General features: G+C 38.2%; 1 protein-coding gene across 1 annotated transcript; it reads left to right on the top strand.

Annotated features, from left to right (window-relative positions):
- Positions 1-1278: 1278 nt before the first annotated feature.
- On the top strand, positions 1279-11594 carry PRELID3B (PRELI domain containing 3B). The gene is made up of 6 exons (XM_007431866.4): positions 1279-1454; positions 4543-4711; positions 6971-7060; positions 7500-7570; positions 8672-8774; positions 10240-11594. The coding sequence occupies exons 1-6, from the start codon at positions 1423-1425 to the stop codon at positions 10357-10359; spliced, it is 585 nt and encodes a 194-aa protein (XP_007431928.1). The 5' UTR covers positions 1279-1422; the 3' UTR covers positions 10360-11594.
- Positions 11595-12026: the final 432 nt, after the last annotated feature.

The following is a 12026-nucleotide window of genomic DNA, read 5'->3' as shown; positions in this document are numbered from 1 at the left end:
CAGATCTGTGGGAATATCCCCCAGCTCCTTCTGAAACCCTGACGGGTCCATCAGATGCCGGGGGCAGACCAATCGCATGGGTCCGGCCTCCCTGCAGAGGGGGGTGGTATAAGAGAAACTCAGGGTCACACGTGTGCTGAATTACATAAAGAAATGGTACGTTGCAAGCTTGTTTTTGGTTTATTTACATTTCCCTAATATAGTGTTTCCAGGTAGGCAAGACTACAACGTATGGAAAACTTCCATAAAAGTTCCCTTTCATGGAACAGTTTACCCTCATGTATAAGAACCACCTCTTCCCTAGTGAGGAAATACTAATAATAAAAATGGCACTACTAATAATAAATGGTTCTAGCAGCGAGCATATTGGGGATGTCAGCCTTTGGAAGTAGAGCAGCATGGAAATGTTAGTAATAAACACACTTCCATTGCCATCAGCCACTCTGGAGATTTTCATTTAACTTTTAAGAAAAAAAATCCTGAAGGTAAGATCTGTACGATAGAAGAACAGGCTACTTATGGAGGCCGAGGGTTTCCATCTTTGGAGTTTTTAAAGAGGCTGAACCTCTCATGGATGATTTAATTGGTTTTCTTGCACACCGCAGAAGGTTGGACTAAATCCGTGCGGTCCTTTCCAATGCCGCAATTCTAATTCTGAGATTATTTGGGGAATTACAGCCTAACCCAGCTGGGATGCACCCAAGTTGGGAAAAGCTACTTTAACAGCTCTTATCTAGGTTGAATTTTCAGGAGAATTTTTTAAAAACAAAACCAAACCCCACCCAACCTGCAAAAAGAACAAGAAAAAAAAACCCACCTCAGGATTCTAATCCATTTATTTGCCTTCAGTACGTGTATATATCATAGAGGTACTGCGTTTGACTGATCTGAGTACGTGACATTTTCTTTTCTAACTGCTGGAATAGTCTTCTATAATTACTTAACCTGTGCTTGAGATGCAATGGACGTATCTTGTCCCCCTCACTGCGGCTCTCAAGGCCACAATCGTGTGAATGTATTAAGGGGCACGATGGGGACAAAGGGACCAACCCGTGGAGCATCCACACGCAGTTTAACCATCCGGGGGGCTCTTCCCAAGCTTTAGCGAGACCGTTACTCTCTCGCGCAGGCGCACCCGTGCAGCCCTCCCTAACGGGCCGGGCGAGAAAAAAGACGTTGATTTCAGTTCTGACGTCACCAGGCCTGAATAGGAAGCCGCCCTATCCGAGGCCTCCCCGAGGCTTGGCCCCACCCACTCTTCTGCAGTCGCTCCTCGAGCCAACCGCGCAGGCGCACTCGGATCTCCACCTCGCCCGGCTTCTTCGACGCCGCCCGCTCACCTCGAGTTCCTTGTCGGTCGCGGCGGGCGGGCGAAGGAAGCGTCTCCGAAGGTGGTTGCGAGGAACAGCCGCCGCCCTCACGATGAAGATCTGGACCTCGGAGCACACCTTCGAGTGAGTGGCCGAGGCATCTGAGGGGCGACGGTTGCGCTGACGGTTCCTCCGGAGCCGAAAGAGGGCAGGGGTGCGGCGGCGGGGTCACTAGGGTAACGGAGCCGCCCATTCCACCCGGGTGGGGGAGCAGGAGACGCTGGACGGCCTTTCGATCCCCGGGGGGAGCTTAGTTTTCCCCTGCAGGCGGACAGCCTCGGCAGCCCATTCATTCCTCTCTTGGCGCGGGGAAATCTGCCTGGGCTGCCGCTCGCCTGACCTTGGCCGAGAAGGTCCGCGTGTCCGCCCAGGGCCCATCGTCCTCCCAGGCAGGGTGAGGGGTGTTCGCGGGAGTCAGAGCCTCCCGAGCCTGCCCGGAAGAGACTTGGGGCTCTGCAGCCCTCAGCTCTCTCCAGTCTTCCTCGACGTCTCCTTGGGGATTGCTAAGAAAGGAAAAAAACACCACACCTGTCTTTGGGGGCGCCCTAAAAGGGCGCTCCCGGGCTGAGCATTTGCTGCATCTCTTTTCCAAAGTCAGCGTTACTTCTTCTGTAGAAAGCAGCGGTTTCTCTCTCTCTCTCTCTCTCTCTCTCTCTCTCTCTCTCTCTTCCTTCCCCCCTCCCCTGCCCAAAAGGACAAATGATGAAATGTTCAGTATGCTTGATTATAAACGCTCTGGCCGGTAGAGAGAGAGAGAGAGGAAAAAAATGCAAAAGCGGAAGAGATGAGCTTGGCTGTTTTTAATCTCAGGAATTCTTCTAGTTAGGATACTAGGATTTAGTTTTAAATCATTACAAATAGTGTTTTTGTTTTACACTGTGATTATGACAAGCAGTTGTCCTGGGGATCACAGTATTACCTTTTTTGTGTGTGCAGCTGTGAAGACTTGAAAGGAGTCATTTAGGCCACCCTAAATCTAACTTCTTGCTAGTGCTAGAATCCAAATTAAAGCATCTTGGCAAATGGCTCTGCTTGTGGAGAGCTTACCTCCCCAACACTTACTTCAGTAGGTGCTGAATTGCTCTTGTTCCTAGGAAGCTTTTTCCAAGCTTTCAGCAAAATCTTCCTTCCTTTGTCAAGATCTTTATTCCATTGTTGGCTGTCTAGGGTAATAAAGGACAGACCTTAGCTGTGGCAACCCTTCAGATATTTGAAGAGAACTGTCATTTTCCTAAAGTCCTCTCTTCTTAATGCTAACATTTAATATTGTTTAACATTAAATATCAATGCTTAATGTTTCTTCTCTTCACTGTACCTTTTCCAGGTATTGTATTATTATTGTTGTTTAATTAAATTTATATGCCACTTGACTCCCAGCAACTCTGGGTGGTTTACAATTGTTAAAAGCATTTTTTAAAAAAAGAACAATAAAAAAACACAAAAACAGCACAAGGCAAAAGAACAACGATGGCAAAGGAAGCAAACTTGGCAGGGAACGAAAAGAAAGAAAGGAGCATTAGTTGTCCTCTGCAAAGGCCTGGGTAAACAGCCAGGTCTTTAAGAGCCTTCAAAATATCAGTAGGGTGGGAGCTGTTCAGATTTCAGGGGGAACCTCGTATATATCTGGAAAACATGTACCTTTAGATCATATGTTGTCTGTCACTCTCTTAGTCCATAATCCACAGCCTCTTGGGTTCATTGTTCTTATTGTGGCTCATCTTCTTTGTCTAGAGCAAATGTGTTCTGTGGAGGATCCAGCTTCCTTGTTGCTTTGTATTCTGTGCAAATTTTATCATGAACTATTTTAAAAGTTGCTTCATTTCCTGGGTTTGGGCACAATGCATTTTGTTTATTTATTAGATTTCCATTCAAGGCAGCATATATCACACTCCTTTCTCCAAGTTTTCCCCAAACACCTCTGTGAGATAAGTTGGGCTGAGAGTGTGACTGGCTCATAGACACCCAGTGAACTTCCATGGCTAAGAGTGGATTTGAACCTGGGTCTCCCTGGTGTCAGTTGAACAACTTAGTCACTATCTCATGTCTTTTCCCATTATGAAATGGGAAATGGCTACAGATCCAGGCAATTGGGCTGTAGAACCCTGTTTAAGTCTTGCACTGAAAAGATAAATGTATTATTGAGGTAAGTTTGGCTCCTACTAACTATTTGGACATATCTATACAGTTTTCTTAGCAGCATTGTAGCAGTTTTCTTTCCTGATGTTTATTCTACTTATTAGTCAAGCCTTCAGCCCTTGAATTTCCTGATGGTCTCCCATCCAAACATTAATGAGACCCAACCCTTGTTACTTTCTGAGTCTAGGTTAGCTAGATGCTACCACCTACTGAGGGAACCTTGTAATATCTGATTCTAGGTAAATGTGGATTTCTTTTAACCCAGAAACAAATACAAGTATTCAGAACTAGCTGGCCAATTAAAGCTTACCTATACAGGATTTTCTTCACTTAACTTGGAATTGAGCCCCTTCCTGACTTCTCAGAATACACTTAGCTAGTTTTATGTACTTGAGCTGCTTGTGGTAGTTTTTCTCTTTGTGTAACTCAGTTTAGTTTTATATTTTGTTTTGACAGTTGCCTCAGCATTGGGTTTTTGTGTGGGGGTGCGGTTTTTTTGCACGTGATGCTTCTCAATCTAGCCTACCCCACAGGGGTTTTGGAAATGCTACATAGGCTGACTTGAGTCCCTGGAGGAAAGGCTGGATGTAAATCAAGCAAAATTAACTGTTTTGGTGTCAGTATACTGAATCTGAAGGTTATCTACATATTTGGCTGGGAAAGGATGCTACCTTTTTCACTATACCTCTATCTATCTATCTATCTAATGGATGAGACAGTGATGTTATTGGGGGAATTTTAGTTTTAACCCCCTTTTGCCATTTTTCAGGTGCTTTGATATGATTATTAGCAAAATACCCCAATTAAGCTTACTGGAGACTTGATGCCGTGTGTGTGTGTGTGTGTGTGTACACACACACACACACACACACACACAACATATGGCTTGTTGTCAGATTATATTGGGGGGTTTGAGATTTTCTAAAAAATAGGCCCATGAGAAACAACTTGCTACCCGCCGATTGCCCACCCATGCTTTATTTAGCATAATGAATTGAAAGATAGTTATCCTTGTGTTTTTGTTTTTACTTTATAGCCACCCCTGGAAGACTGTTACTACAGCTGCTATGCAGAAATACCCAAATCCCATGAATCCCAGTGTAGTTGGAGTTGATGTTCTGGATCGGCATGTAGATACTAATGGAAAATTACATAGCCACCGGCTGCTTAGTACAGAATGGGGAATGCCATCTATTGTAAAATCAGTAAGTATCATACCAAGAGTTGGGCTTTCAGCAGTTTTCTCTGAATGTTTGTCATATGACTTTGATTTTATAAAATGTAGCATAGTGCATTTATTGTAGCATCTTGCATTATATTTTCTTTAGAATTTCTGACATTATTTAAGACCCAAAGGGCGGATATTTCCATAATTGAGTGGTATTCAGGATTTGGAATAGATCAGATTCTCACAGAAAGTTATTACTGCCCCTTTCATTTAGTATTTTATAATAAAGGTAACTGGTACATGGGATTGTACAACAGCTTTTTGTAGCTGATGAATGAGTTCATTGTTCCTGTTACATCACAAACAACAGCATGTTACAGAAAATTGAATTGCTTTATTGTTCCTTTTTTCCTCAGATTACACCCCTTGTGCTATTTGAGACAGCATGAAAATTAGTTGGTTAAGTAATTTAGATTTTAGCAACATATTAAATATCAGGATCATTTTTATACAAATGTCAATTTAAATACAAAAAATGTTCTATAAATTGAGAAATAAATGTTAGTTTATAAATACGTATTTATAATTTATATATTTCTATATATTTATACCTATATTAATTTCTGTAGAATTTAAATAGAAAATACTGGAGAGAGTTGCATAACTAGGGCATTTCTTATAAAATTTTTATTGAACATTTTTACATAGATAAAAGATAAACATAAAAGTATATAAAGAAAAGTTAGAAGATAAAAAAAAGTGCAAAAGGTAACACAGGAAAAAGAAAAAAAGAAAAAGATAATTAAAGAAGCGACTTCCAATCTTCTTTGCAGCAACTACAAACTTATCCCTCCTCCCTCTTAATATTACATTACAAAGATCTCTTCTATCCCATATTCAACCCTTTTTTCAATCAGCAAATCCAGAAATCATCATTTCACTTTTTTCCATTTTCAGCAAAAACTCCATAAAAGGTTTCCAGTCTTTGGTAAAAATACTTATTGTTTTATCCCTGACCAGGCAGGTCAGTTTTGCCATTTCTGTTAATTCTGCCATCTTTACAGTCTATTCCTCCATTGTGGGTACATAACTAAGGCATTTCCAACATACACGTCATAGCTCCAAATGGATGACTGAATTCCGTGCAAGTATTAGGGGTGTGTGTATATGATTCACATATTTGATTTGAAAGAGATTCAGTCAAATCAGATTTAGAATAGGCAAGTTGCTTCAAATCAGGTGCTTTGTAATAAATTGTAATGACTTCTGCACATGTGGAGAACCTTTTTTTTTAATAATTCAGTTTGAATTTCCAAATCAGCTTTCTGAACCAAGTTGAAAGACTGAATGAGATTTTACCTAAACTGAATTTTGCCTGATTTGTACACTCCTAATAAAATATTCTTGGAATGAACACACTCACTCATTCACTTTTTTGTAGTCAATCTCTCTTTAAATATAAAAAGAAACTCTGCGAATGAGACAGGTTCATACTTTTTTCCTTTCCTACTCAGAACTAAATAAAATTCCAGTTTCTGATTTTAAGTGAACCAGTGTTTCTGTGACCTTAAGTATTAAAATATGTTAAGAATAAGCCAGGATCAAGCCATTCCTTCAGATTCTTGCTTGTTCTTATTGTTCTGAATCATGGATTCATACATTAATTATGGTTGGTTTAAAACCCAAAGCAAAACTTTTGATGTAGAATATGAAACAGGATAAAGCACATGCAAGATTGTTTATGCATAGCAAAGGAACAGGGAGCCTATAGCCCTCCAAATATTGCTGAGCCATGCTGCTAAGGCTATAGGAAGCTATGGTCTGTCAATATCTAGAGACCAATAGATTCTTCATCCATAATTCACTGGAAACTATAGTTTTTTACTAGGTTTGTACTTAACAACTAATAGTTGAATTTCTTGAAATCAGTTCTCACTTTTGGGGTTAACAGCCTTCATGGATTGGGCCGTGCTCATTACTATGAACAGAAAATAAGAATAAAAATTTCTAAGGAATTTGCTCCATAGTTGAAACTTGTTCTGAAATTATCTAATTACTCTTTCAATGGAAAAGCCATTAAAATGTTTCAGTTAATTACAATTTAAAAGCGGGGGGTAGAGAATCAGGAAAATCCAGTTTATATTTTAAAACAACCTTTAAGGAAGGGGGACCCAATGCAAGAAGAAAACTCTAGATTGTTCCTTCTTTTATTTCATGTGCCTGAAATAGTAATAATGTTAAGCTCTTGATGCTATGCACATGTCACAATGCACATAATGCTACATTTGTCTTCTAGCTTATTGGTGCTTGTAGAATGAGAACCTATGTACAAGAGCACTCTGTAGTTGACCCAGTTGAGAAAGTAATGGAGCTCAAATCTACTAATGTAAGTATTACAAAAATGGTTTAACTTAGACATTTCTAGTAGACCTAATTCCTGTACCTTCATACTTCTAAGTTTACCTCTTCAGAGGTGGCAGAACACTAGAAAGGTTTGGTGGCACAGATACTGTGTGCTTTTCCTTCTGAAGTCCTTAGTATTTCAGATTGTATCAAGCAAGTACCCATTTTGTACCTTGTAAAATTGACAGTCTTTTCTAAAGTGACGTCCTTCCAAAGTGAAACAAATTACTTCATTATTGTGGCTTTCTTTCCATATCATAGTGCATTCATGTATCATGTAGTCTTATAGAAAAGCACAATGAAGTCTCTATTTGAGGAAGCCAGTGTAATCTATCTATTAAATTATGCTCTCACAAGTTAATTGTGTTCACTGAATTACTTTTTAATGCTGAGGCTTACTGCATAAATTAAATTTCTTGTAGATTTCATTTACAAATCTGGTGTCAGTAGATGAGCGACTGATTTATAAGCCACATCCTCAAGAGCCAGAAAAGTAAGTAATGTATTTTCAGTATTTTATTCTATATATCTTTATTGTATGAAACACTTCAGCAAATCGTAGTAGGTCATTTAAAAATAATCAAAACCTTGCTCAAGGTACATGGGCTAATAATGAAAACATATTGAATACAAGAAATATAATCTGTGGTAATTTAATTAGAACTTAAACAAATGTAAAATGCCACTTTATAGCAATAATAACCTATATGACATCTATGAATACTGAAAAGGAATCCCTGTGTTCAAACATATCCAACCCACCAGTAACTTCCTTTCCCTACCTCTTCTTAGCTGCTTCTACCACAATCAGTATGTTTGATTTTGAGATATGGCACATCGAAATGTGCCCTCTCCCCCTTTTCCAGGCCTGGCCCTCCTCTTCCCAACCCGACATTTTCTCTCCCTTTAGTCACCTCTGCTCTTGTCCTTGACTTTTTCCTGTTCTCACCTCTCCTACTGAAAATGCTTCTGCTCAGAACATACATCTTTTGACCTGGACACAGACTGTCCGAAACTGGCTGTTCTGTGCACGGAACAGCTTGTGCATAAAATGTTTTGCATAACCTTAGTGGGAGCTGTAAGCAGTGCTTTGAGGGTATTTCTGTGACGCTGGGACTCCGGTTTATGCTTCTTTTGGGATGAATAACTTTTTGTGACTGAAGCCACATTTAACATTTGTGCAGAGGGGTGGGCCATAGCACATTTCAGAATTCAAACATGGGCAAGACTGAGTTGGGGGGGGGGTCTTGATGTTTCCTTTGCTTTTTCAGTTATCAGATGCATACTGAAACACATGCTACATATTATTATGGCAGAAAACAGTACTCTTTTCAGTAATCCTTGTCAGAAGGGATTCTAATAGCCATGCACACGTGCGTGCACACACACAACCCTGGGAGTCAAAGTAACTCTGAGATTATTGGTTGCCCATTCCATACTAGGTTAATGGATCTGTGAACAATCTATCCCTGTGGAAAATGATTGGTTGTTGTTGTAATATGTGAACCTTTTGTAGGCATATGAAGAACGAAACTAGTTCCTTATTACTTTTTGAGAAATAAATTGGTAAACTATTGTCCCTTTTTTCCCATAGAACTATTTTGACTCAAGAAGCCACAATTTGTGTAAAAGGAGTTAGTCTCAGCAGTTACTTAGAAGGACTAATGGAAAATACAATTTCTTCTAATGCTAAAAAAGTACGTATTGCTAACTTACTTTGAGAGGGCAGGAGAGAATGGTGGATGAGTATCTAAACTTTGAAAAAAATGCAGAGCTTCTGCAGCGGTAAGTTGTGAACATGAAAGGGGAACTCAAATCTTCATGCAGGCTATAACTTTACTGCTAATATTGGAAAAATAACCATAACTTAAACGATGAACTTCCCTGTATGAGAGAACTGACAAGGCAGACAGGCAAAGACATCATTATATTTCTGCTTCCTTTTAAATTGGGATGGAATGGAAATATGAAATTATTAATGGCTGAATTACATTTTATGAATATTAGCCATTTCAAGCTTTTGAGGATAAGCTGAATAATTTTCTTCCATCTGTTAGTGGGGGAAAGAAAAGGAAGTAATACACCTATGAGACTAACACATATGTTTTTTCACTGTGAGCCTGTTTTGATAATATATTGCTTTTAGCCATTTAATCAAAGTTTACGACTCACTAAGAAAGAAAGATAGCAATATTGATCATATATATTGATCATATATACTGATAATAAGCATAGCTAAAAATAGCACTCAGAGCATCATGAAGAATTACACTTACCCCCAATCATCTTGAGAAGTGTTGAGGCAGAAAACTGAATCTTTTCTTAATTCAAGCATTACAGTCAGAATTATCAATGATATGAGGCCAGAAACATTCTTGCCAAGAGCAGCTGAGATTCATCCTTACAAAATGTCAAAATATGTGAAGACTTCCTAAATATTTTAGTAAATGAAATGTGGATATTTTATAATTAATTAACACAATCTGTCAAATTATCTTGAAGCATGCATTGAATTGTTAACCCAAGTGTTTACACCTGAAAGAGGCAACAACACAGAACCTGAGAAGCTTTTGCTAGCCTAATAGAATTTTTCATTATTTAGATTCTCCCTTCATATTATATTATCTATTTAAGCTATCTCTACTTAAAACTAATTAGACTTATGTAGTGTCTTCTCTTGTCAGTTTTCCCAATCACTTTAACATTTACAATGGGTAGCTTTTCCTTTGGGTTGATCTGTTTTTCCATGGTTCTACACATGACTTCTCTTTAAGGAGTTTGTTTCCTCTCTTCCTTCTGAATCAAGATATTCATGGTATTCACAGCATGATTAAAATGTATCATGATAAAAAACAAAAGGCAGCAGCCAATAGATAATATAAATCAAATGCTTCCAAAAGCCTGAGCAAACAGGACATTTTTTTAAGTGGCCTCTGAAACATGATCACCTGATCATGTTCCAGAGTTTGAGAACCATCACCCCCCCCCCAAAAAAAGAGCTTATTCTGAATATAACACACAGACATTGCACTCCTTAACCCAGTGGCTCTAAATGTTAAAGGAATACCAGTATGATTAATATTTATGATCAATCTTATTTCTATACATTATGATCTCTGAGATAATTAGACTTGTTTCAATAAAGAATATGTGTCTTTACAGGGACGTGAAGCATTGGAATGGGTAATCAGCAAACTTAATGCTGAAATAGAAGAATTCACTTCTTCAGCAAGAGGAAATATAAGATCTCCTATGGCAGCAGCAGCCTTTATGGAAGAATAGTATAGAAGCGGTACATGGGTTGTTAGGCCTGATAATTTGAAAGGAACACTTTCACACTTCCTCAAAGCTGGAAATATTTATTCTTCTACCTATTTAAAAATGGATCTGTAGTTTAGATTTTTAAATTAAAATTTTGGAGAGAACTTGCCTAAATCTGTACATGAAGGTAACATACATGACTTTCTGTTGGATTGTACATTCCTTTAAGCCGGAATGCAGGCATTCAAGACAGCTGATGTGTTTGCAGGAGTATATTCTGGGCACAGGATTTTGAGCAGTTTGTTATAGGGTTTGGCTTCGAAGAACAAACATTATTACTTGAAATATGATCCATTCTAAAACACTTTTTATAGGCTGCTTTCATGAGAGTTACAATTTGCTAACATGAAAAGTTTGATATTTAACATCTATGTTTACAGAAGCTCCATAATTTTAAAAGCTTTGTGGTATTCAAATTCTGAATTTGGCAGAAATTGCATGCTCTATAATTGGATGTGGACTAAAGGTGGCTTAGCTCAAAATTTTATAATTTCAGTTTTTCAGAGTCTCTTCTTGGTAGAGATAGTTTAATTGTTGAAAAATGCAACTTGTTGAACATATTCATTTTGATCTTACATTTTCTTGGAATCAGAATTTGTGTGATAGCTACATTCATAGGTAGAAATCACTCCTCCGTTTTAAATGAAATGCATAATCATGATTTATATATTCCAGACAACTAAAGTCTCTTAAATTGTACTTTGTTGTTTTTAACTCTTTAAGGAACAAAACAAAATCAGGGACTACATATATATCCATATTCCCCCACCTTCTATCCACAAAAGTCTAGGTGCCTCAGAACAAGTATCCCTGAATTCCATAGGTAAAACAATAGATACCTTCCAACATCAGAATAGTCCTCTTTCTTCACAGGGGAGAATATATATATTCAAAAACTGGAAAATCCAAAGGCTTTTATGTCTGTGATATAGGTACAATGTAAAACTTCTTAGGTATCTTTGACATGCAGGACAATAATAGAACTGTGGTAACTGTCACAACTGACTTAAGAGCTAATGACTTGTAGGCATATCTTAATTTCTAAATTCTAATTCCCTTAATACTCTCATCTGTGGTGTTTAGCATGGAATATTTTGTTCTTAAGAATGTCTGTAAATAATACCGACCTAGAGCTAGTTTTAAAAGTTAACATTTCAGTAGAAAGTATTGATTCTTGTGAGGTGTGATTGCAAACATTTACTGATGCATTTAAATGTTAAATATTTTTCTACTGGGTTATGTTTTGTCTTTTTTCATCTTTAAAAACTGCAAAAACATTTTATAGAGACAATGTTAATTAAAAATGTTTAATGTTTGATAATCTAATCTCTGTTTTAATTCAATGAGTAAAATACTACTACTTAAGTAATGAACAGCAGCAGTCCAGATTGACCATGGTGAATGGGAAGGAGGTGTCATTCAGGTAACAGAGACAGGCTGACTCCAAAGGAAGGGGAGGGTCTGTCTTGGCCAGCAGCCCTAGTACAGTTAAGAAGGTCAAAGCTGCAGTCTCAGGCCATTCTTTGCATAACACTCTGCACATGTTCATTTTTTTTTAATTTCAAATTATGTATGTATGACTATTGCTTTTCCTTGTTTTTTTCAATCAGCCCTTTTCTAAACAACTT

Source organism: Python bivittatus, unplaced genomic scaffold (genome assembly GCF_059951505.1).
Source record: "Python bivittatus isolate LINGU-HERP-01145 unplaced genomic scaffold, Pbiv_v1 ctg000700_np1212, whole genome shotgun sequence".
NCBI classification, from domain to species: Eukaryota; Metazoa; Chordata; class Lepidosauria; order Squamata; family Pythonidae; genus Python; species Python bivittatus.
The sequence above is the reverse complement of the archived record's forward strand: the minus strand, read 5'-3'. Positions and strand labels throughout refer to the sequence as shown.